We start from the raw sequence: 25,876 nt of genomic DNA on the forward strand, positions 1-25,876 counted from the left end.
CTATATCGCCAAAGAACTAAACATCCACCACCAAATAAATTCAAGCCGTTTGACCAAAGCTGGCTACAAAAAAAGCTCGACGTTTGGGAGCTACACGTATTGACCCAAATGAATTAACTCTCCCAAATCGGGTCATTAAATGTCTAGAGCTGTTGACACTTTCCTGACAACTTAATATCATTCCACGCTCAACGAGTCCCGACAAAGTTAGAAATTCTCTCCTGTGGTGAGAAATCCGAGAAAGGCTTTCCTAGGGCAAACCGCAATCCTCAGTAGGGTTTAGATTTAAGAGCTCGAAAAGTTATAGAAATGGTTTACGAGGCCGTTTTTGATTGACCTAGGTTTCTGGTAGAGAAATTAACGGTTGTCTTATAAAAAAAACAGTATCAGCTGCCAATAAAACTTTAACATTCTTTTTTTTTTAGACCTCTTGTGCCTTTTTTAGCTTTTTATCTGTTCTCGGCCCTTGCATTCGTTTGACTTCTGGCTTACTGTCAACCCGAAATTTGTTTTTTTTTTTATATAGCGCGTCTAACCAACACTTTAATGAGTTGACATTTGGCAGTAGCGTTTGATGCACGCTTACTGTCATAAGCTATTTGCAAGTTTACTAAGGAGCTCTTCGAAAATGTTAGTAATACAAGTTTTAGGCCTCGAACCGCGATGGATAGCGATTATTTTTAGTAAACATGATTGTTGAGAAGGACATTTCCAAAACATGGAAGCAATGTTCTTGAAATTCCAGTTCTTGTTTTTGTTTGTGTTTAGCCTTAGAAACAAAGCATAAGGAGAATTCTAAATTTAAACGCCCCATTCTGTATATCTTGATTATATGGTTGCCATCCAAGGAGACTAAGATTTTCTTGTAGCAAAGGATTTTATCAACAAGTCATGCGACTACGAAAATGGAACGTTTGAGACTCAATTTTTGTCACATCTTTAAATATCATTATTGAAATAAAAAATCTTGAAACAAATTGAGATTAATTATGTATAAAATGGTATAATTAAGAGCTAGGACAGCTAAAGTGTCAGTCTATTTATTTCTTCGTGTTTGCACGTGTCGGCCTCAGAGTTTCAACCAGGCTATACTAATACACTATTCGTGTGTTAGCATGATGGTGCGAAAACCATGGCGTGATTACTGGAATTCCCGCCCGTTTTGTTGAAGCATGGAAAACATACACAGATTAAGGAGAGCATGCAAAAAAAAGTTAACACATTGGTGGAAGGTGATCACGTCTGGGCTCGACAATTTCGTCATTATCCAAACGTATAAAAATCCGAAACGAAAATTCAAAATCATGGAGTGATGAACGTACGCTTTGTTGCAAGTACTCCTGTCAGTGATATCACTGTGTAAAGCCAAAAGATTGGTGCTTGGAGCAGTGACTTTCACACAGTTCCTAAGTTCTGGTTGAAGAAAAAATTGATGACTGTCTTTCATTGATACTTTTTTTTTTTCTTTTTTCATATTGATACTTTCAAGAAAGTATCGCAATAATCGTTCAAATCGGTATCCAAAAATCTGTGATGGATCTTTGTCCCCGGTTTTTGTTGTACGTTAGCCTTTCATTGTTATTCTGAAGACCTCAATTTCAGTAACACAAAAGTGCTTCAGCACGATTATTTCAATATAAAGTACGTATGGGAGAAATAATCATTCTCTGCGGAGCACTTCGCTGGAGAAAATGTAAATTCAAATGAGAAAAGTTCACGCTGGACGGACTGAACTGCGATCAGCAGGGTTCAAGGGCATGAAACGAAAAAAAAATGTACAATAGGCCTTAGCACCATCAGAGTTTGGCCATACAGCGCCATTTTACGACAGAAGTAAACCCATCTGTTTGTTTCCTCATTTCGGACGACTTTTTGTTTTATCCTTATGACAGATGAAGTTGATCTGGACCTGGGCTAAGTAATCCGTTTAGTCATAACATCGTACAAAGACCTATTCAGATTCAGTTGGTTCAGCTAAACAATTTATTTGCCTTATTCAGTTCTGTGGTACGGGTAACCTATATTACTCCAGCCACAAAGTGACACTTGATTGCTCACTGCACAATCATATATTCGGAAGTTTCTTGAGACCTCTTTAATGGGAATTTGGTCAAGGCAATCCATGACTGTTTTATTGGCTTGGAGGGTGGCAAATGTTAGTTAGTGTTTGCCTCTTCTAATCGTTGGATAGTCAAAATGACATTTGATGATCAGCACCTGAGTTTTGACCTTTTCCTTATATCAGTTTTACGTTAGTGGGGACGTACGTCTACTGAACTTACATTATACTCTCGGCATATGATGATAATCATGTAAGCCAATTCACAAAATGTTAGCAATTAGTCGTACGAGACGAAACTTCCCGTAAAGAATCTACTCGGTGAAAAGATCTATTTTTTTTTTTTTTTTTTTTATCACTTTTGATTCGTCTTCCTACCTAAAGTTGCCTACCTAAAGTAATTGAATACATTATTAATACTCGCATCACAATATTATGAGTTTAATATTGCAGGTTCACTTATAGTCATGCTGTCCATTATAAAAAAAAGTTCCATTATTTAAGCGGCGCCTTGGATCTCTATGTACCTATATTTTTATTAGGTATATGTACATAAGTGGCAGTTATCTTAATTTATATTTCAGATGGTATCTCTCTTAGTCTCTCAGCTCATCGCCATTTTCGAACGTGTGTATGCATATTTCTATACCTATCCCTCTGCCTTTTATAATCACAATCAATATTATAAACAGTTTATTTGTGTTTATATATGGGCATGTGTACATTTGGCATCTATTTGTATGACGCGTGGAGGAGTACATAGGAGTCAAACACTGGCTGGAACTTAGGTCAGCTGAACTTACGCGGCGGCTTTTGCGTGTATGGAGTCATTATAAAGGGCGGCGGCAGGTGCTGAAGGAGCGGTGCCGGGTTCATTTGTAGCAACTGTGGCGCGGAAGCCGGCGACGTCAGCGATGTAATCGACGCGACGCGAGATCCCATGTGCGTCAGTGTATGAGTAAGACCCCTTCTTGAAATTGTTCACGTCACTTTGTTCCTGTCTGGATTGACGATTGCCGTACTTGTCAACTGACTGATATCCAAAGGAATAGGCTTGGGAGACGTGGATAGACTCGGAAGGTATAACAGTTACCTTGGGCGTAGCGGTAACTGGGGCCTGTTCAGCGATAGAGGCGGTAAATGCCGTCGCGGCAAGAGGGGAGGCTGACTGGTAGACAGATACAGGAACACGAGCCTTAGCATAAATGACCGACTGGGCATAACTGGGCACAGTTGGTGCGGCAAGCATCGTGGGGGCAGTCACTTGACTTACTGGTATAGCGGCCACTGCGGCAGGATAAGCGGTGTAAGCTGCCGCTCGAATCGGTGTCGAGGCGCTAAGAGCCAGTGGAGCCAAATGGGAGATACGAGCACCAAACGCTAATGGTGCGGGGGCAACGTTAGCTATTGGAACCGAGCAGGCATAGCCAAGAGCAGCTTCCGCGGCAGCTTTGGCGATGGGAACTGTGGGGCCGTATCGCAGTCTGGTTGGCACCGGGAACCGGGCTTCGACCGCTATGAATGCAAGTGCGCACGGAAACAGCATCTGCAATAATCGAATGAAAACACCAAGAACACAGAAGACAATATCACTCAAAAGACACACCGGTGAAAAGGCGAGAAGTGCCAAGTTACTAATCATCAAAATTATTAGGACAGTTATCTGGTCAGTAAGCAAAAAAAGACATGAAAATATATTCCTAAGTTCTACTTTTTTAAAGCAACTTTTTTTACAGTTTGAAACAACGCTGTCGATTGCGCGAAGTGTGTATCCAAATAGGCACAAAATCATTATGTTTGGCTTCTCTGTCAGTGGCGGCTGGAATGTGTTCAATGAAACATGCGTTACGTCAGCACATCTTGGTCATTCCTAAAACCATATTTGTATGTTACACTATCAAAAATCACTAGATCCACAGGGTGTTTCATCGCACCAGGGTACCATGATCGGTCTATGCCTTAGCAGGACACACACACCTTGCTGAACATTTTGAATAACAAAGTTTTAGCTTTTATTATTTTTTCGATCCTGATCGTCGGTGCAGCAATAGCAGATGTATCCTCCGCTTTACTCCGAACAAACTTTGACACATCAAAAGTTGTAACAAACGAAAACCGCTCTGGGAAAACCAGTGTCCTCAGAAGAAATTATGTTCAGACATTAAAGAAACTCCCTTAAGCACCGCTCTGAGGCACGTGTCGCATCCTTAGACACTGTTCGCAATATATATATATATATATATATTAACTTGTATCCTATGCGTCGTTGGTGCACGTGAAGTTGCGTCGTTCTTGTGTGCTGTTACGTTTTTGTCTTGTCGAACGGAGATGCCAATAGAATTAGTACTATTATCAGTGGTCGCGCTCGCTATGCAGTGGTCGCCAGGTACTTTGGCGCCGCAATTTGAGCGTCGGTTGTTGAGCTGTTTATTATAAACGGGCCCTCACTTCGCAGTCCCCACCCGCGCCGCTCTTTCGCACATTAATAGCACCGTCAAGTACCACTGCCGCCTGCCCCTAGGTCCTTAGCAGCTAATAGCAGCAATAACAGACGTTCGCCCCCTCGACCCCACGGAAGCAATTGGGCATGGGGCACTGGTGTACCAGCACTGTTGCATTGTTGAAGCCGCCGTCGAAGTGAGTGCCGCCCCTAACGTTATAGTTGTTATAGGGAAGCCAGTACGAACGGACGAACGGATTTTTATGCTGGTGTACTGGCGAGTCGTGGCCTTGCGATAGCGGCGGATGAGGGGGCGATGCTCCCTTTTTAAGCGGACCACAATGTTTCTGGACATCAGGACGATTGTGGCGGCGCTCCTGCTTATAATAATGTTGGTGTTTTTGCCACGCCTCTTCGGCATCAGCGGAAAAAGACGAAGAAAGCGAAAATAGACGGACAGATGCATCTATGGGCGGACTTATTGTAGTGCAGGGACAAAAAATAGAGTGGCATTTGACGCTAGGAGAAACCATTACTCATTTAATAGCCAATTGAGTATTGGCAATGTTTGACACTTTCTGGCTTTGTTGATGTTCATGAAGAGTTTAGTTATGTTCAAAAAGATATAAGGTGCATAGAGCGTGATATTTTCATAGCTGACGAAGAGAGAGTACCGATTGAGACTCATACTATGGCTAATGTCGTATCGGTTTCTGTGATATGGGTGGGTTATCGTTTAAAGCGCACAGCTTCCTACAGCCAAATTTTTTCTATCAGAATATCTACAATTTCTGACCGAGTGTCTTCAAGAGCAGTTGTAGAATAGAGCACTGTTTTTAGATGTACAAAGTACACATGAGCTTGTATAATTATCTCTAAGCGTATTGACACTGATGACTCGGTGACATTCGAAGGTTCTGCTAGTTTCAAGAAGAGTCACTATTAGGCAGAAGTTTAGGTTTTTTTGTACGCACACTTGCAGCACACTTGACTCCACTGTTTCTCATCGAGAAATGAAGCTAGCTTGTTTACTGTCACTTACCGAATAACAGTATCGTCTGTAAATATATTAACTAATTGCTTGTCAGTATAGGTTATGAGCGGAGACAGGACATCGGAACAATGTTAAAACCATATGCCTGGAGGCGATCATTTACTTAAAAACTATTTGCACAGAAGTGTGCCTGGAAGCGGGAAGTTCGGCAGTCTGCGCTAGGCGGTACTAGTTGATGCCACGGAGAGATGAACATTATTTTCGTGTGATGTCTTCAAATTTTATTATACAAATAGGTAATCAGCAGTACATTTGGCCCGAAGGGTTAGGCTACCTCTATTGGGGCCGTAAGTAAATGATTTCAAATTATAAAGAAGTTGCACTTCAATGTGCTTGAGCGTACCATTTGATAGAATGTCCAGGAGCACAATTGTGCTTCTTTTAAGCGGCTGGAAATTGAGGAGTTTGTTTTATTTCTCGACCGGCAATGGACATTTCAAACGATACCGGTTATACAGCGGCTTTATCTGGATGACTAATGGACGGCTGTTTGAATGTGTTAAGATAGTCAGCGTAGCTAACAGGCGCGCTGTTCAAATCTCACAGTTGACAAAAATCGGGCATTTATAGTTCGGATAATAAAAAATATTAAGGTAAGGTAGTGGTATTATAGTCATAAGCTGTTCATGTGGCTGTTTCATATGTCTGATGCAAAAATCCTAGTTAACTCGAACAAGACTCACTGAAAATTGGTGATCTCGAGACGATTTGAAAATAGAACACGGTTCCTAATAATCGATTCAAAGATTCTGTCAGGAGCCTTGTTTTCGTTTTACACTAACCGACGAGCACTCAATTCAAGAAGCTTCTCTAAAATCCGAACGAGCTATCGTAGACGAAAAACACTACCTTATATTATGCTGAAGTGGATCGCTTATTCCAGCTTTAGCAAACAATGAACACACAAAAGCTGCAGTTTATCATTATTGTGTGTCGCATTCGTTAACTTGAAGAATAAACTTATCGATGATTTACCATGATTCTGTTTAACCAAATGCGATCTTCAATTTGAATCTGGTACGATCAAAAAAACCTACTTGCCCCCACCGATCCTTTTTCAGGGCACAAGAGTGCTGTAACATTCACGTGTACACGCGAATCTTTGATGAAATCGGACGGAAATCGCCGACTTTTAGTGGCTGGTCAAGAACATGGTACTTACTGCTTACTCATATTGGCTATCGCTTTTCAACGACACGTCAACTTTAAGCGGGGCGAGGGCCCCGCTTAAACTTGGCCAAGTGTAATTTTGACGATTACCTGATGCTTTGATGGTTGTTGAATGAATCACTCAGAGGAGTAGGGCTGATTAGGACTGGCATTATTAAATAGCGAAGCGTAACTAACGCAGCGGCCTAATCAGTATTTGCTAAATAAACATTACGTTATAACATAGATCAGTTCGACTTCTGCAAACATTGTTTTCAGCTTGATATTCAATCAACGTACTATGCTATTATTACTCGCTGGCAAAAGTCGAAACTAGATTGCCTCGGAAGTACTGGAGGGGGGGGGGAGTACTGCATCTCAATTATCCTGACATAAGTGATTGATTAATTTAGCGGATTTATCGAGCGAAGCGGCACCGCAGATCCTGTCACTCTGACTAGACGGTGTCTATTGGTATGTCGCATCGATTGTCTCCGGAATGTTTGGTTGTTTCCTTTTACACGGATATTGTCCTCGGACGAAACAAAAAATGATTGATTTCTTTGATTAGTTTTACCAGTCAGAGAGATCTTGGCACGGCTATAACGATATCGTTTCGCCCGTATGCTGCTAATACTGCACGCGTACGATTCAATGGCTAGTAGACCCACTGTATCACAGAAAGCGATGACCTGTTTGTATTTCTTCAGGATGAATTGCTGCCCCGCGTCTTTTGACTGCCGTGAACCGAGCAATAAAAGCCTTCTCTTGGTACCTAAATTCGTGCGATTAGTTTAAAAAACGAGATGGATATAGCGGTTCCAATATCGATGTGGAATGAACATAAATCTATCTGTAATAAGTATGTTCTATACAAAATATGTTAATTCTTTCAAGCGACTGTACCCAGCAGAGCTACGGAACGTTCAATACAAACGGCATTGGGAAGTCACATAACTTACAGAATTTAAATCTGAAATCTTCCGAAGTATCTCGTCTAAAAAGGTAAATCTGAATGGGAATATTGTGTCTGCTGGCGCTGTATGAATGTCTTTCTCGTTTCTGTTTTCGGTGGTCCGGTTGAAGACGTGGTGTTTTTTCGCGGTGGTGAAATAGTTTGTGGGGTATCCGTTTATTTTATAAAACATCGTTTGATATCAATGTTTGGACATCACAGGATGATAATAATAAGTGCAATAACAGCAACCTCGGATTGCTCTTATTAAATACCATCGTCAAATGGCGAATCAACGTCATCTGTTTACTTTTGAAAACACCAATCAATTTCGTGATTCTTTTTTTGTTAAAGGAAAAATTGCAGGTGTACGAGAAATTTTTTCTGTGGAAATACTTCGCTACTGAGTAGTAAACATCGAGTAAATACTCAGATAATGAATATGTCGCACAACTTACGACACATCAGAGGTGATAGCAAATCGCTAGGTATACGGATGATCTTCGTAGGAAATAATTGGCGGTTTTTTACTTTTTGTTTATATTTGCTAGTATTGTAGGGTTTTTGGATACATATAATTACTATCATTGTCAAGGAAATCTTTTTCGTACTTCCGATAGCAAATAACGCCTCTGCACTAACCGTCAGCTCTACGTCCTGAATCAAAGGTGGCGTGCCGAGCGACATCGTTCAGTCGGCAGCGAAACGAATGTTGCCGGTCACTGATCAATTGAAATGTTTTTTTCAGGATTGGCTATGTAAAGCTGAATAATCGTATAGTGAATTAGATAGATCTTCAAGATTTTTACATATATCGTCGGCGTTGCCTCGAAAACAACTGGTCCACATTTACCGCCAGTAAACGCCAGTGACTTTTGCAATGATTGTGCACGTACGTTTCCAATAGGGGAAATAGGTACTCGATCGCGTTCGCCGAAAACACTTGTTTATATGCCGCTGAACGCTGTTTATACAGCTGTTACTAACCGAATTATTGTTTTTGGAGTTCTGCATGATTAATATGAAAACGGATTCAAAGCATGACGAAAGGAAAAATCCGTGCATGCTTTGCCCCCATGCTTGGAGGTAAAACGATGGTAATGCTAGTTATTGTTTATTGTAAGGGATCACCATAAAATCATTCCGACACATCATAGAAGCCTATATTTTGTTGTTCGCACCAGGCCATGATGACGCTTAACAGCAGCTATCACCGAATTCGTCGTAACGCTGAGTATACTGTTAACTAAGTAGAATATCCAGCTACGTGCATGGGGCTTTTCTGTCAATCTTATTATCGCAGATTGAATCATCAGTGGGCTGCACATTCAACTTCATTGGGTTGATGGAGAATGAAAGAAAACAAAACAGTATTGTCATTTCTATTGCTAAGGGTTAGACGTTAGAAAACCGAAATATTGAAGCACTTTACTTGGACACAAACATGTACTTTGTGTCATAATAGAACATTTGCTTAGTTAGAAGCAATTGCAGTTAATAAAGTTAAAAAGTATAAGGTTATTATGAATAACCGTTGCAGCAGGTACAATGCTCTAGTTGTCTGCTCACTCGAAGAGTTACATTATATAGCGTAAGTGACGAATGACAATATGTTGTTGTTGTTGTTGTTGTGACAAAGGGGTAATATCGTCTAAGCTATTAACATAACACTCAGGACATGCAACCCGTATATATCATCAGCAGGCATGTTCTATGCCCCTTCAGCGTTATCTACCCGAACGATAAGGCAATGGAAACATGCCCGTCTACTGACTCTGGTGACATATTATGATACAATGTACAATCAATACATAGTTTTACGCTGTTAGTAATTTATTTGTCAAGTTATTTCGCGCACATGTGATGATGCTCAAGTTACTCCCGATGTTAAGCTCAGTCAAAATTGCTCCGTCGTCATATAATTTCTGGCAAAGTTCATCGCGACTGGGTATGCATCTATATTTGGCAAATGAATTAAGCACTTCAGCGTGCAAGAAAAAAATGGTATGTATTATAGAATACAAAGCTAATATGGCTCATGTCATGTCAAATATACGAATTAAAGTTAAGTTTAGCGGTCATCATAGCACTTACATTGCTAGTGAAGGCTTTTATTGGAACGAAATGATTGTTTATTATATTATTCCAATAGAGAAATCCATGAAGCCAGTTAACCTTGAATTTAACAGCTTTTTCAAGTGTTATCTAACCCAATAGTCCAGGTCACGCCGCCGTTTTTCGGTCGGGTTTCGATCGACGGGCTACGCTGACATGTTATCAATATTTAAGCATACTGTATATTTTCATCCATTTAACTATCGATGCTGACGCTGTTTTATATACAGGACGTACCAAATTAGAGCAAACGCTGAATACAACAGCGTGGAATCGTTGTAACAGAGCAAAAAAATTGGCTTTGGACAAGCTGTCAGTAGGCCCCATGTTTGACTGTGACGGAAATCGGCACGGATGATGTGGATAGCAAGTTGGAAAACTTTCTAAGTTTTCCTTACTTTAAGTCACCTTACTTTGGTTCAACGAGCTTCGTACAAACGGAAAAGCCAACCGGATACAATAATAACAGCGTTTCTGTTTTTGTCATCATATTGTTCATCGGTGACTTGACAGGCGAGTGCTACTATGATGAGATTAACATTTATCACGTTGATAAATCCAGTTCATAATGCAACCCCGGTCAGAATAATTGTCTGCCAAAGTGTCGATCCCGCCTCAATATCGACTAATGACGTCGTGCAAAGGTCGTATTGCACGTTGTTTACGCGCAAAACAACGCAAATACAATGTACCGTCCAATAGATTGTGCACAGCACGTGCTTGCTGAAGCCTGAAATAGAGCGGTTTATAAATAAAGCGTTTTAAAGGGAGGCTCACGGTCAACGTCGCGTCGAAGGCCGCATCGCAGAAACGCAGTGTTGTGGGATATTTCACGGCTTTTTACATCGATCTAACTAAGCAGTGGCATGAAGCAAAGGAACGGAGTTTCCGTAGTTCCGTCAAAGCAGACGCAGCTATCCGCACAGTCAGTCCCTTATGAACGCTCACTTGAAGCAAGTGACCAATCCAGCTCAATCTCTTATTAGATGCAATGTTTTCGTCTCTTTTTCGTGTTTTTATCTGTGTACAGTTAAACATCGGCTAAGGCAGTAACGATATCGACACCAGCTGTCAGATGGTGCTGTAAATGCTACAGGCTAGTGGTAGTAATGTCGCATTTTAGATGTTGCAAAACTTCGATGATGTGTGTATACGCAATTACCTTACGGTCCTTTTTGCTCTAAGGAAAACCACTGTTCGTTTGCAGTACCACGCGTCTCATGGTGGCGAAGGGCGGAGCAGACAGAGACAGAGTCCATTGGCCTTGTTCGCTTCTTTCTGCGAGACAGCAGTCGATGGTCATTGGTATCATATAATAGAGATTTCAGGAGTGAGTTACTACAAAGATTGATTTTCGTAATTGTACTTCAGAGAATACTGTCGTCGGCTGCCCTATATGAAGCTCAGGAAGATTTGAAACTGTCCGGTTCGATTACATGGCCTAGTATCGTTGTTTGTTTACGCGACCGGCACAGAATATATTATCGTCCCGAGTTATTAGTACCGCACATGTACGCGATACAAAAGTAGTATAAACATAACAGGCAGCCGGTTGACAAGAGACATTAATGTCTGCAGTAAAAGCAGCAATAAATCTTCGACAAGGACGATCCAAATCGCACTCGTTGCTCGCACGTGATTCGCACAAATCCTCTGGTGTTACCGTATGAACTTCCGCATCTTGGTGATTAGGAAGAGCCACTACAACTTGAACTAAATATATATATATATGTATATATATATATATATATTAGTACGTAGCGCAAGCGATTCTATCAGACCATTGCTCCAACAGTAAATAGTTTAGCAGGAGCAACTGCTCTCGAGAACTCCATGTCACCATACTCAAAGTACATACAATTTTAACATTCAACTTGAGCTCCTTTCGTATCGTACAAGGTTAGCATGTAACAAACGAAGCTTAGCTGTCACTCCGTAAATAAGTAGCTAAATATAATAAAAACTAAGCATCCTATATGTACGACTGACTATATCGGTGGTCAGCGATGTAGCAGCGCTCGTTCGGGCTTATCTTGCGTTTAGTAAGTATTAAATGAATATTATCGTAATGCTAGCGATGTCTTGTGCGGTCTTCTTGAGTCTAAAATTGAATTAACCGTCGGACCCATTTTTTTGCCCATAACCACTATCCATTTCAGAATAGCGGCAATTTTCTTCCACGAAAACAACTTTTGCTGTGGTTGCGCACGATGGCATTTCATTGGCAATCAGTTCTGCTTATGGTGCTCAGTTACCACGTATTGAAGACTCGATTATAAAAACGGGTCCTGTTGATTTTCGAGGCAAAATGTTTCAAATGTAGGAATAAGTATGTACAATTCTAAGATAGAGCAATGCCTTACATTGTGAAATTATACATATGTAATGATGGATTATAGCATTCTTATAATTGGAAAATATTCTTGACGCTGCGAGGACTGTTTGGTAGTAATGTGGACGCGTTGGGAGGACAGGGGAGAAGTATGAAGCGCTTTGATTAATGCAGAACTGCAACAGATTTACGTTTCTGCATGGATGTATACATTTATACATCACTATTGAAATGACGACAGAAAATGTCGACTCTGTCAGTCCGGTATGTTTGCTTGTTGTGGCCGGGTTCATCGCAGTACTATGTTACATAGAAGCAGCTGCCTATTAAAAGTAAAACATACACTTGAATAAATTAGACGATGATTTGGTATTTCAACAGGAATAGACCAGGAACTCAGCAGCTTTCTTCTCTAGACAATAGGCCTATTGCCTCAAAATGAGGGATTCCTTCGACCACCATATTTAACGATTTATTTGTAGTATTGCGTGCGCTGTATGATATATGAAGATTTTATGGATTATACGACTATTGCGGACCGCCGATTATTGTATTAGTATAAGTTTTTGTATTGAAATCCAGTGAAGTCATCCATAGGTGAGGTTACGACACTTGTTTGTCATGTTATTGTCTCTCTTGATAAATTCCAAAAGTTTCGCATGTGAAGTTTCGCGTCTGGAGCGGGTAGAATGTGAAACAGTAACTATTCGATTATACAAAACCATGTTCACTTATGGGGTTTATAGAACATCCGATGATGAGCACGTAGAACAAGCGTTACATCTGCAAATTCTAACGGGGGTCACTGGCTGATCCAACGTTTTACTGACTACTCCAGATCGCCTCGCATCCGTCAACGACGAGAGCACAGCGGCTAAACACAAAAAATCCACTGAAAAGCAGAAAAACCTGCTAATATTCATATCGTACTTGCTGACCTCATCCACGTTTGTTCGAGGAAGCCAATCAAGTAAACATTTTACATGCGAAATTTTTGGAATTTTGACAAGATGGTTATCTATAGTTGTGTGGTACGTAGCTTTGTTGGTAACATCGTTATGAAGTTAATTACTGGCTAGTTACATTATAACTATCGGGTTCAATATAGCATTTCTACTACACAAATTTAAGTACCCAGAAAATATATGAAATTTTCATTTAAATTATAGCTCTCGTAGCACTTTCCATTGTGGCTCTATTTCAGAATCGAAAGATTCCTCTATTCACTCCGTCGTGCAGTCAGCATCAAATCCAAGTTTGCCTATTCATGTAGGGCCACAGGCCATCTCTTCGAATATTTGCCATTATATCTACCTCAAAATACCATCAGAAAAGGGGTAGACCGTCTCTAGTAGACCACTGGGAAAACTGAGAAGACTCGTTGCAGGCTTTATGCATTATATATTTTATGAATACGTATCTGTCGACACCCTGTTACCTAATCATAACAATTGGTCATAGCACCCCTGACATAACACTTCCGTCTGCTTAAGCAATGGAACAGAATACCGCTATTGCTGTTGCCTTTAGGAACAAATAGTGGCTTTGTGGCCGCAGTATTGAGTCGGGCTAGCATCGAGTCCCTATAAACCATTCTATATCTAGTTATGTGTGCATCTTCGTGTCTTCTGGTTCAAAATGGAATGAAGTACAACACAAAATTGTCGGTTCACGCACCTTTTGGTCGCTAGTATGATGATGATAATAATAACAATGATGATGATGGTGGTGGTGGTGGTGGTGGCGTTGCTGTCGCATTCGCCTCCAGCTGTCAGCGATAGAAATTAGTAGCAACCTCAACTGTTAAATACGGCCGGCTGTATGACTGTTGTTGTCCGTATCTAATGATCGTCTGCTGTGCAGCTGCTACGCGTTCGTACGGGTTCTGTCCGAGCGAACATTTTCTGAACTAGCCGCGTACGCCGCGGGCGTATCCGGTCTGAATAGATCGACTTGCGTACACCATGTCCTGCGGGAAAGCGTTATCGGTGCAGATGTTTATAGCCTCTATTCTACCTCTGCTAACTGTCATTGCCACACTACAGCTCTCAATTCCTGCTCAGAATCTGTCGAATAAAAATACCTTGGCCGGACGCACGGGGTTATCCTAATGCTGGCTACTTGCCTATTCATACGTGTGTCTGCGTATAATATAATAATAATGAATGAAGCTTGCGGTGCGACTCAATTACAATAGTCAGTAGCAATCGCGTATTACCATTATCGAACAGGTACAATTTCTTTCATATCGAGCACCTTGACACCCATCGCGATTCTGTGACTCCGCCTTCTGATTCTGAATCGCTTTATCCTTAGGAGTCCTTCGTTCTCAACAAGTAATGGTGTGGAATTTTCTGTAGGGCTTTCATCTAACGAAAGTTCAGTAAAATTGTCACGACCGGCTGTAAGTTCTTCTGGCGATGAATTCAGAATATCCTTAACATACATTTTTTTCAGGTACTTATGTAAGTAGTAGGATATGATTCAACTGAACCAAAGATTCGCTTTAACTGTAAAAATTCGCGAATTTCTATTTTCATTGTAGCCTTGCGACGAGACTACGCAGTATGGAGGTGTTTTCGATGCAGTTTGTATTATGAGCATTATGGTTACCGCTTAAACATTCAGCTATGATCATTGTGATCGTAAATTAAGTGTATATATATTTACAGCTGTTATCCAAAATCTATTTTGCAAATCCTTGATCGGTTCCTTGTTTGTTTAGCGCATCGTGGCCATCCTTTTCAAGCATAAATTACTGGTCCTAATGCAGCAAGTTCCAGAACTAACCCTAGTGAGCGTAAGCAACTTGGCGCAAGTTACTGATGTATTTAGGTAATCACGTTTTCTAACAAACGATCCTGCTATGATCTTGAGTCATGTTTTCGTATATGAAAAAAGCTTCTCTTAACGAAAAAATCAATAATTTTTTTGAAATCTAGAAGTAAAGTATTTTTTTGTTATAAAAACTATACCAATTAAACAAGCTGTTCCAAGTTAGACATGTGCTTAAATTCGGTGTTGCAACCTTTTCTGGAAGATCTACATTGGTCAGAAAAGGGACCATGTTTATTGATGAACTGCTCGGAGAATTTACGTTTGGCAATTATGAGCAGCTCCTATTCAGGGCCAGCGGAAGTGCCCCTAAGGCTTAAATATTCATAGTTATTATAGGCATTCGGGAGAATTGCCCAGAGCCACTGTGGTGCACCGGGCTACCAAAATGGTAATGATAAAACCAGTTGCTACGATGATAGTCCATGTGTGGAGCTAGGTCATCATATAGGTTTCTTGCATAGACGTACTCTGCAAGTTGATCTATTCCTGTTATCACGCCGATAGTGCTGATTACGCAGGGTAACCTATCTAAATATTACTGCGCAGCACGTTAGGGTCACAATCGCCTTTATCTGCATTTAATACGTGTTGCCAGGACAGCCTTAACCGTTCTTTAGATTGCTATGTCTTGAACCATTCAGGCTCGTACTTCTGCTTGAAACATCGGCTTCTAGGCCACGATTACCCTAATGATCCCGTTTAACAGACGCTAAATAAATACGCTTACCAACTAATATAGCTGACAGTATAATAATTCTTCTGGTTTCATTGGATTATTTAGAACATTTATAGCGGCATGGCCGCAGTCTCATAGCGAACTATTTTACAATTAAGATTCATAAGGGGCGTATGAACCATGATCTCGACGAGCATAAAAAGGACGAGTACATGTACGCGAGGGGTCAGTTCAGAGAGCTAACGAACGATAACTTCGCTCTGAGGTGGGAGATACAATACGTACATCTACACTTCGTTTATGACGAGAAGCTGCGACATCTGTTTGTCAAAAGCACTTGGCCGGCATTAATTACTGCCTTATATTCGAAACTTGCTAATTCCTCTACTCGTGAATAAAGCATCAATTAATGCATATGGTCCTAAAGCTTTTTTTTGGCGGGAAACATGACAGCTTAAAAAAATCAGGCCACTAACGAGCATATTCGTGATTTAATTCTTTCTGCTTTTCACCTGTTGAACACGTGAGGCAGTGTCCCGAGCAACTTAGATTCATTTTAAACATGGGATTTAATGTACGAGCGACGATCCTTCTTGGTGAACCTAGTCCCACTACGACGTACAAGGTGGCGGTTTTCTTCTGGGGGCCATCTTACATATGTTCATGCAGGTACCTATCGGACCGAACCTCTAGCGATAATTTGATCGCTGATAGTGCTAATTCTAAAATGTTTAGAAACACCTTGTGGCTGACAATGAGCTGCGACAGCCATGGTGACTGGTCATTCATCGATTCACTATTCCTTGTCCGGAAATCTACCTAGATCGAAGCCTCCTTTCCATCTACTTCAATGGTAACTTATTCTATAATAAACTGCTTTCTCCGTTGTGGCCACCTTGTCTGAAGCATTTCGTTCGCTATACTTCATCGCGAGCAATTTTACGAAGCGGTATATATTGGCGTGACCGACCTACACCGGCTATTGTACGTCGTCGTGTTACAGCTCACTCATGCGTACTGACCCATTAAACTGATCTTAGCGCTATTTGTTATAGCTTCGCGTTTTTTTTTTCTTCTTTTTTAAATTGGTGATTGTAAAGGTAGCGTTTAGAAACAGCCGTAATAATAGATGACGTATCCAACGACAGAAGCACGAGCAGAACGACTGCTCTGGAGTGTTCGTTTAGTTATAGTGACCAACACATGAGTTTCCTTGCCCCCAGTTAATATTTGTAAAGGCGAAGTACGAAGCCATGTATTCATAGTGGTACACTGCTGACGTTGTTAATTGTTTGCCATGAATGACGTCCAATGATGGTTCGGTCCTCGCGTTCATAGTATTTCGCCTACAGGGCTATCGTTCGTTGTTGATTTCGATCGATCTGATCGGGTCAGAATTAGATGTTCGTTACGGATAAGCACATTGCCAACTACTGAATTTTGCTGCTAGTTTAGAACAACGCAGAAAAGCTATCTGCCTTCAAGCACACCTCATCAGCACAGATTGATCCTAACAGGATTAGGCCACGTATCTCGGTATCGATAGAAGTATTCTTATTCAAATCGTTGCAGCTGCCATGCGCGGGACCTTACGCGAGAAATGAACAGAATATAGTTTCTTCTGTACAACGAGTACAGCTCTAAGGCGCTTTTGAGATCTGGATATTGCTCCTGCTGTGTCCTAACGTATCCACCATTCAGACGCGAATCGAAGCTACGAACAGTCATCATGACGGCGATTGGGTTCCAGAAGTGGGTTGAACAAAGTGGACACGTTGATAATGACCGTCGGGCAAAATTTACAATTGAATAGCCGCGAAAACTTTGCGATTTGCATTTCTGTATGCACATATTGGATTTGGTAGCATCGAGTACTAACAGTGTGAAAATGTTGGTGCAGTGACCGTTGATGGGCGACTATTGATAACAACACCGCTGGTGTACATACATCTTCAAAACGCATATACACAACTAATAGATAATAAGTTCATATAACGATCAATTTATTTCTACCAATAGTAACATTGAAGCATACTTATAGGATGTACCGCTAATGTGTACTCTTACAGATTGACGACTCATTGGGTTGGTAATTCTATGGTGTCTGCAGGTGTATTACTCGCAGCTGATAGTTGTTGTCGTTATATGTTATCATGTGCCTATGTCAGCTAGTAAACTGTCTCCATTCTAAGCCCAAAAAACATCTGATTGTAGATTAGTCAATCGACGTTTCTTTAAAGAGCGGTTTATAACCCTTCATCTCTAACCGCATTATATTATTTTACTACGCTTACTTACGTTTCACTACATCGAAAAGGGAAGCTGTACAACACAAACGGAAAATAACTTAATTGATGAACACCACGTTAAGTGGCTATAATTTGGGTCAATTGAAGATGAGCCTAGTTGTTCCCTAACTGACCCTTACAGATGAAGCGCGGGTATTTTACGAACTGTTAAATCTTAAACTCGAGACCTTAACTGCCGACCGAGCGAAATAGCATGCATTAAAATGGAAAAATTTATTTTCTCTATTTATACATATAGAGAAGATGACTAGGAAATAGTCCTCGACACACTATTGTAACCCAGACGTATCGCTAAACTCTGTCCCTAAGTCGTTTCGCTACCTAGAGCTACGAAGCGACAGTATCTGCTGCATAGTGATGTGTTGTTGCCTAATTTCGAAAAAAAAGGTTCTGTGTGTAGAATCATAAATGTACTCAGTCCCTTGCGCGGGTTTACTGCGCGTTGCCTGTCGTCACGATGAGAACCTGTTCATAGCAAGTCGGCAGTGTGCATCGGCATAGTCCTATTCACGATGTCCTTTGAAATAGCTAACGAACGGTTGCCAAATGTGGTGCTAGATCAAAGAAACTGATCTAAAGTGAGAAAGATTGAAGTTGGGTTCTCTAGGCATTCGTTGCGCATAGGGTGCAGATCATCGAGAGAACCCCGTGCGTTAATTGCTCGAAATATACCAACTACCCAATACAGAAGGCATCATTTTGCCCAATGGAACGAGAACGGAGTGCAGAGAGTGGATCATGTTTATATTTTTTCTTATTGTAAGTTTGTTGACACAAAGCCGCTTTCCAACCGTACCATTGCAATCCTTCATTGGCACTTTAGCCGGTTTCAGGGCATTCAGTCGCAGGGTAGCTAGTGCAAAGATTTACGGCTAGCTATTCTTGGCATTATATCGCCGCAAGAGTACCGTGAGTCCGCGTTTCTATTAACATCATGGCTGTTGTTTTGAATTGGAATACTTATTCGGTAGTATCTACAATTGTGACTTTGTCACTGCTATGCGCTTTTCAGCGACACACCTCGTTGATACTCGTGTGAGACTTCGGGAACTTAGCTCTCGGGACAAGGTCGATGTGCCAATTGATCATATTTTCGGGCCTAAGATAAAATTAACAACCATTCTATCGGTTGTTGTCCGTCGATGAGGACGAAACCAATGCTCCATGCATTGGCGAGGTTAAAAAGTCAAATATTTAGCTACTTTCAAATGACTGAACGAAATATGTTTCGGTCTTAATTGTAGATGAGGCGTTATAAGTTCTAGGTAGACTGGATAAAACTACTTCATATAGCTTGTAATAAACAAAACACTTCTTAAGGGTAAATCGATTTACGTAGTAAGAGGAGGCCCAGGGTCGCAGGAGAGCTGTCGAGATGAATTGATAATAAAAAAAAAATAAAAAGAACATAGTTACGAATTTGTTCGAGCGTAATCCGCTTACGTTAGCCTAATTAATGTCTGCTGTCCTTCTAAAACAGCCTACTATTTAATCAGAATATTACATGCATAAATCTCTGGAACTTAAATAATATTCACGCAATCCTTTGACATGATCACTCTGCATTCGCGGTTAGACACGCTAGATAATTTCGAATTATTTAAGAGAGCGTACACAAACCATTATGAAGTATATATAATTCATTTGTTGTTGCGTGCGCGTAGTGACGACCACTTTGCTGATTCAAATCAACTTAGTAATGGCCATTTGGTAACGATGCTTTGTTTATGTGTATATATATCGCTAGAACCACTAGCCTTTTTTCTATTGTGATTTGCTTTCTGGGGTCTAGATAGTGGCGACCGTCACGACGGACACGATGATTTACCAGAGAGCGTTCTAAACTAATAATACTGGCCATCGCAATCTATGTTCGATGCTTCAAATAATAGGCTAAAAAGAAAGCAGCAGACATTGGTTACGGAATAACTGGGGCTCGTAGTTCTGGTTCTAAATAGAAAAATCCCATGAGTAGCGATGAGCATCTGCTATTCGAGACCTCGTCCTATTACCGCTGACTGCAACTATTTTAATGATAATTTTTAGATGACGAACCCTACACGGACGTATAATCCATCAGCGCACATGATCAGCGGCGCTCTAGCCGGCGCCTTAGCGTCAGCTGCCACGACGCCACTGGACGTATGTAAGACCTTGCTCAACACTCAGGAAGAGAGCGTCGTGCGTGCGACTAATCAGCATCGAATTCGAGGCTTCTTACACGCCGCTTTCACAATCTATACGTGCTGTGGGCCTACCGGCTTCTTCCGGGTGAGTGCGATGGTTAAGGATTAGCGAGACCTGTGTGCCGAAGCACTCATCCACCTAAGTTTCTATGTAATATTGGATGATGCACCTCTGTTCAGAACCTAAAACTAGTGTTTCGTAGGAAAGATTCGATGCCTAGCTTCTAATATCGTTGGGCTGCCTAAACCTAGTCTAATAATAACGGTATTCGCTGGCGTACAATGAGGCAAGGCGATAGTGGTCACATGGGTATTACTGGGTGCATTGTTGTGCACAACTAGCAATGGTAACAACGCAGGTGACGTTTTAGGCACCTCTTAAACTGTCATACTAAACAGAATTATGTACTATATTACAATAGCAGTGCTAACTTGTGGATTCTGCTGCACCCCATATATGCATCGAACCTCCGGCAGGGAGTACAAGCCCGCATATTATATCAGATGCCATCGACTGCTATTGCGTGGTCTGTATATGAGCTATTCAAATTTCTTCTTTACGAACGGAAGCATCACGTTGTCTCGATGCCTGTTGTAACGGTAAAAGCAGGAGTGGAACCTGCTACAACCGCTGCAGCAGCAGCGCTGGTCGAGGTAGGTGCCAAGAATCGTCGTGCACATGCATGTTACTCAAAAATACAGATCTTACCCATATGCCCATTTACCCAACACAAGGTAATAGTAATAACACAGTCAGTCGTCTGTTGTTCCCGAGTGCGCGATCTTCATCGCTTCCAAGATAAAATTCACCCACTGCTCGTCTCGATTTATTGCTAGGCGTTTCGCAAACTTGAGCCAAGTTACGTCAGTAACACTTATGACAGCCACAACGAATAACGCGCGAATTTTTCAACACATTTTGTTGTTTATAAGGAACAGAGACTACATTCATATATTTTCAGGCGGCTTTTTCTTGCATTGCGTAACATAAATCGGATAAGTCGATTGTTCTATATTGTATTGTTGTTACGTTACAGTCCTACCCCAAACCAGCCATTGTTTATGGTAGGTTTTTGAGTACCTATGGAAACCTAGCAAAGATTCTGCTGCTTTCTTTTTTACATTTAGATTTTAATAATGCACGCCTTAATTTTATTGGGGAATTGTGCATGTTGGCTATGAGGATTGTGCCGTGAATGAACAGAAATTTCCGCCCCTTCACATCCCCTTTTATTTATTCTTGAAATATCTATGTTTTCTAAAAAAATCAAAATTGAACTAATGCACTAGTCACTATTTTTCAGTCATTTGTCACGAATCTGTCACAGGTTAGTCACAGTATCATTTGTTACGTGCGAGGGCATATACGCGATGGGGCTATGATGTGATATAGTTTGTGTATTAGTTAATTTTAATAGGCCGCTAGGTAAAATACGAAAAAATGATAAGCTGGAAAATCTCAAATCAAGCTTTGACAGGTAGTAAAATTGCATACGATGATATTAGGAGGAAAATCTATGCCCTAATCTATATTAGCTCAACGAGAATAGTTTTAAGAGAGCGCGTAACTATTGACCTGTGATGATTTATGCTTTCATGATGTTCATCTTCCTTTACGCGGTAGAAAATATATCTGGTATCGGTAAAGGTATAGTCTTGTATGGACTACGTAATCTCGCTAGGGCACGCTTATGTAAAAGTCGAGTACGCTCACTGTATTTGCAGTCAGAATCAGAGGACTTTCTCTAATACTTCGTAAACTTGGTTTCGCGTGAACGTCTATCAAATGAATTAGCTTGATCTTCTCTGGTTACTCATGTTTTAGCTCCTGATCTTCAAAACTTGAAAATTCACACGCTTGAGGCTAGATGTCTGTTTGCCACATATATCACATCATTCTGAAGACGTTTGGCTGCTTTCACACACACACTGCCTCGTATTCTGTACCTGTTATAATCGAAATCGATTTAAGTTAGAGTGCCTAACATATGTTGAAATCTTATAGAAGACTTCATTTAACAAAGCAATACTCATTTTGGCTCTTGTTTTCTTTCTTTTGCTGTTTTCTTTTCGGCGTGTCTTCTTCTGGGATAATCACCTGTTGTTTGAAACTATCACAGTAGTTTCAGACTAGTAAGGAGGACGTGGCCGTGGGTCTGTAGGAGAACCGCCTTGGAGTATTCCGTTTGACCTGGTGTGTGCCTATGTTGTTTCCAAAACAGGACCGTCAAGCAAGTTCCTTAAAGGAAGATGGCCAACGTGAAATTTAACAGTCGTCATTATCAGGAAAATGATATATACAGCAAATCCACCCATCAATTGTAAAAATATCAACAACAGTACACGGAGCGCATGGCGACCGTCCGACTACGTGTGTGATGAGCAAGATTCTATCACAGCAACAACATTAACGACGCCGACGATCAGATTAAAGGTGGTATATCGGATATAGAAGAAGTTTACATAAATGGAACAAGTTGCAAAACAGGGAGCAAGAGAGAGAGAGAGCGAGAGAGAGAGTGTGTATGTGTGCGCGCGTGAAAGATACGGGGCAGAATGCCCAGAAGACCTCATCTTTATCTGCCAGCAATGAGTGAGTACGTTAGTGCGAAAGGCTGAGCCCAAGAAACAATGAGAAAGGTACTGATTCTGTTGCTATACCTTATATGAGGCGAGATGATCTCCTGGCAAAAAGCTTCCCTGGGTAACGATGAGGTTCCAATGCGTCTGATATATCCCTACCATCACACGCCCGTTCGTGGCATGAAGAAAATCGAAGAGTGTTCCCCGACAACATCAGTCGTCTAGCGATATTACTAACTACCATGTATATATATATATATATATACATGGTAGTTAGTATATATATATATATATATATATATATATATATATGGTATGATGAATTATAATAGCAAAACCAGCGTGTGAAGGAGAATAAAAATCAACTGCGACCTTTGTATTTGTCCCGTTCGTACGCTGAGGATAGTGTAATGAAACAGCATGCTTCCTGTGGCGATGACGTTAAACGGGCCGACTGGTCTGCGATGTCGTCTCCATAGACAAAAACAATGGGAGATAAACAGACGATGATTGACGAAGTCTTTTAGTCGATAGCACAAGTTAGATTTTTTGTCAACGGGAGTAGCGGTGGATATTTTGAAGTTTGAAAAAAACAGATGGACAAAGAACGCTATTAGGTAGGTGATACTGTTTAGATGTAATGATCAACTCCAATACGTCAATAGCATGTTGAGAACGTTATGGCAGTGCACATACTAATCTACAAAAATATAGACAGCAAATGAACTCACGGATCATCATCAGAGGATACCGGGCAGCAGAAATTTATCCCGATAGTCGGATTCGAGTGCATCAAGAGGTGTTTGCAGAAACAGCAAAAGTATCAACAGTCATGTGGCCTTTTATATATATATATATACGTGTATGTATGAATGGGCTATCTATAATATATACCTATTCAATATGCCGCGATAGATTTGCTTACGGAACCGGCTACTATTAAAGTGCTTTCACTAAGTGGTATTAGACAAAGATGATGGCAATGTGGGTGATAAGACTGAAGTAGGAGGGTCTGACCACAACAGGTATCACGACGAATAAACTGAGATTGTGGCTTGGAATCATTCGTGAAACTATCGAGATGTTCGTCAGCGGCGGATGACGGGATCACCCGTTGTATTGTAGTTAGACCTACGAGGCCTTCGAGACCCACTTTCTCGAGAGCAATTGAGCGGCCCGACGAGTTTTTCTATTTAGCGCAATGAATTTTACGTAGGCAAAGATCGTTAGAATGATGGCTTCACGTCTGTTTACTTTTCTGCTTCTAGCAGCTCCCATATACACGCACGCTAACAGGCACGAATGCATACACACGACACTCATGGTTTTGTACACGCGCTGGTGATATATAAATGATCGCTATTAGATGACAGCTATAGTAGCAGAGCATCAGGTTTTTCCGATAATAAGCAAAGGATGAGAAAACAAAAAAAAAAAGCGAATGTTATATGCTTGCGGATCGGCCGAAGGTCACTCGCTTGGATTTCGTCTAATGTCGATAGGTAAAGGATGACGATTTAGAAGACAAGATGACGATGGGTCATAATAATAATTATTATTATTATATCGATGAAACGGGTAAAAGGAATGGGGCTACGGTATCGTATACATTAAATTTACTCTACTTTCAAAAATACGATAGAAAAATATTCAATGATTTTTTGACGCTTAGCCGCATTTGGCTTCATTGGCCGCAATCATATCTATTGTTATTTAGGGGTAGGAGACCGATGGAAAGGATGATTGAACAGCTTACGTCTATTGAATATGGCTGAGGATTTGGTTGTTAAAGAAATAGTTAAACGAGTTTGTGAGGAAAGGAAAAGAACAATGTTCGTTAGGCGTTGCCAGTCTTACAGTTGTTAGTGGCCAAATGATCGGCGCCCAACGAGCGGAAGACACAGTCACATAGCTACCATATTTATTTCGTTAAAATTACGTTATTGTCCCTATGGTTTTCATCTATTCTTAGTGGATGAAGGTAGCTGTTAAGTATTGGCTGGTAATAACCTCTTTAAAGCTATGCAATCCGCGACAAAACATTGAGGTGGTGGCGCTATAATCGACAACAGTACCACTTAGCATGGAAGCCTACGGAGAACATTGGAACCTTGCTTTACGAGAAAAACGTGTATGAAGAATTTATATATTTTTTATTGTTTTCATTTTTTGAGATTCCGTATTCAAAGCAGGGATAAACATCAACTATCTAAATAGAAGGAAATACATGCTTTTATTTGAAAAGTGCAGTAACCAACAACGACGATTGTAACGGAGACGTTTTATTGTCTTAATGATTTCTACCCATTAAATAGCGAAGTGCTGATTGTAGTGGACATCGGGAAGTCGTAACCTGTGCTTCAGCTGTTTGCCAATGTCATTAATTTAGCTGTTGTGCTAAGCCGTAGCCCCGCGATTCTAGTAGGCTCCCATCACCTACGACTCGTGTCAAAAGGTTTTTTCGCAAAAAAAAGTGAAACACATGTCAGGAGTTTCCATACACATGGTTGTAGCAATTGCGAATTGTTAACGCACGCATATGTATTTCGAAAATGACCAGTGACTGCTTTAGGCTGAATGAAGAAGGATGCCTCGGGCCCAGCGGGGCCAAGGCATATCAGACGTGGTCGAGGTAAAGAAACCCGAACTGAGATCAGCTATCGTTAAACCTACAGTGCGGTTCAGATGTAGCTATGTGATTTTAGATGTTTTATATTCCGAAGAGGAAACTGCTCGCAAAATAACTTGGAACATCATGGGCGCTGTAAATTGCGGCACAGGTTATAATTATATCTTCCCTAAAATTTCGACTCCATGTCGCTGAGTCCACTACGGTGAAAGTACGTACGTATTTGCAGTGAGAACAAAAATTATATATTGATTAATATAATCAGATTATTGCATTCAACTCAATGAGCATGGATATTAGATGAACATGTACATTTCTGCGACGCGAACGAACGAGGGAAATTATTGATTATAGAAGATCAGGCAACTACAAAGTAATGCGAGTGTTAGGTGATTGAACACCAACCATGATAAACCATGAAGATGTCGAAAGGTCGAATGAGGTTTGAGAAAGAGAAGACAGAACCCCCAAGAGTTAAGATAAATGGATAAGGCTTTTTCCCAATGCGTTATTATTAAGAGTAACCCTACGACGAAGTATAAGTGAAGTGA

The 25,876-nt window shown here is 40.9% G+C and overlaps 2 protein-coding genes across 9 annotated transcripts in view; one reads left to right on the forward strand and one right to left on the reverse strand.

Annotated features, from left to right (window-relative positions):
- The window catches only part of LOC111250719 (mitoferrin-2-like), a 43,599-nt gene that overhangs the window by 14,903 nt on the left and 2,820 nt on the right, over positions 1-25,876 (forward strand). For 2 of the 5 annotated variants that reach the window (XM_022806339.2, XM_086989349.1), the window contains exons 4-6: positions 19,974-20,198; positions 20,591-20,767; positions 22,237-25,876. In XM_022806339.2, coding sequence (XP_022662074.1) covers positions 19,974-20,198; positions 20,591-20,767; positions 22,237-22,275 — 441 coding nt within the window. In that variant the 3' untranslated portion in view covers positions 22,276-25,876. Of the gene's footprint in view, positions 1-19,973; positions 20,199-20,535; positions 20,560-20,590; positions 20,768-22,233 lie in introns of those variants that run through there. The other 3 variants (XR_015327837.1, XM_022806341.2, XM_086989350.1) reach the window with 3 other exon arrangements.
- LOC111250721 (uncharacterized) lies at positions 2,292-14,433 on the reverse strand. 4 transcript variants are annotated; one of them, XM_086989351.1, is made up of 3 exons: positions 14,323-14,433; positions 13,782-14,073; positions 2,292-3,605 (listed from the first exon to the last, which is right to left on the reverse strand). In XM_086989351.1, the coding sequence occupies exons 2-3, from the start codon at positions 13,860-13,862 to the stop codon at positions 2,859-2,861; spliced, it is 828 nt and encodes a 275-aa protein (XP_086845477.1). In that variant the 5' UTR covers positions 13,863-14,073; positions 14,323-14,433; the 3' UTR covers positions 2,292-2,858. The 4 variants fall into 4 exon arrangements, with proteins under 4 accessions (XP_086845477.1, XP_086845478.1, XP_022662079.1 ...); XM_086989352.1 differs by lacking the exons at positions 13,782-14,073; positions 14,323-14,433 and adding an exon at positions 10,935-11,667 and having other exon boundaries at positions 2,294-3,605; XM_022806344.2 differs by lacking the exons at positions 13,782-14,073; positions 14,323-14,433 and adding an exon at positions 3,794-5,361 and having other exon boundaries at positions 2,295-3,605.

The sequence above is a fragment of the Varroa destructor genome, unplaced genomic scaffold (assembly GCF_002443255.2).
Source record: "Varroa destructor unplaced genomic scaffold, Vdes_3.0 BEIS01000005.1, whole genome shotgun sequence".
In the NCBI taxonomy this organism is placed as follows: domain Eukaryota; kingdom Metazoa; phylum Arthropoda; class Arachnida; order Mesostigmata; family Varroidae; genus Varroa; species Varroa destructor.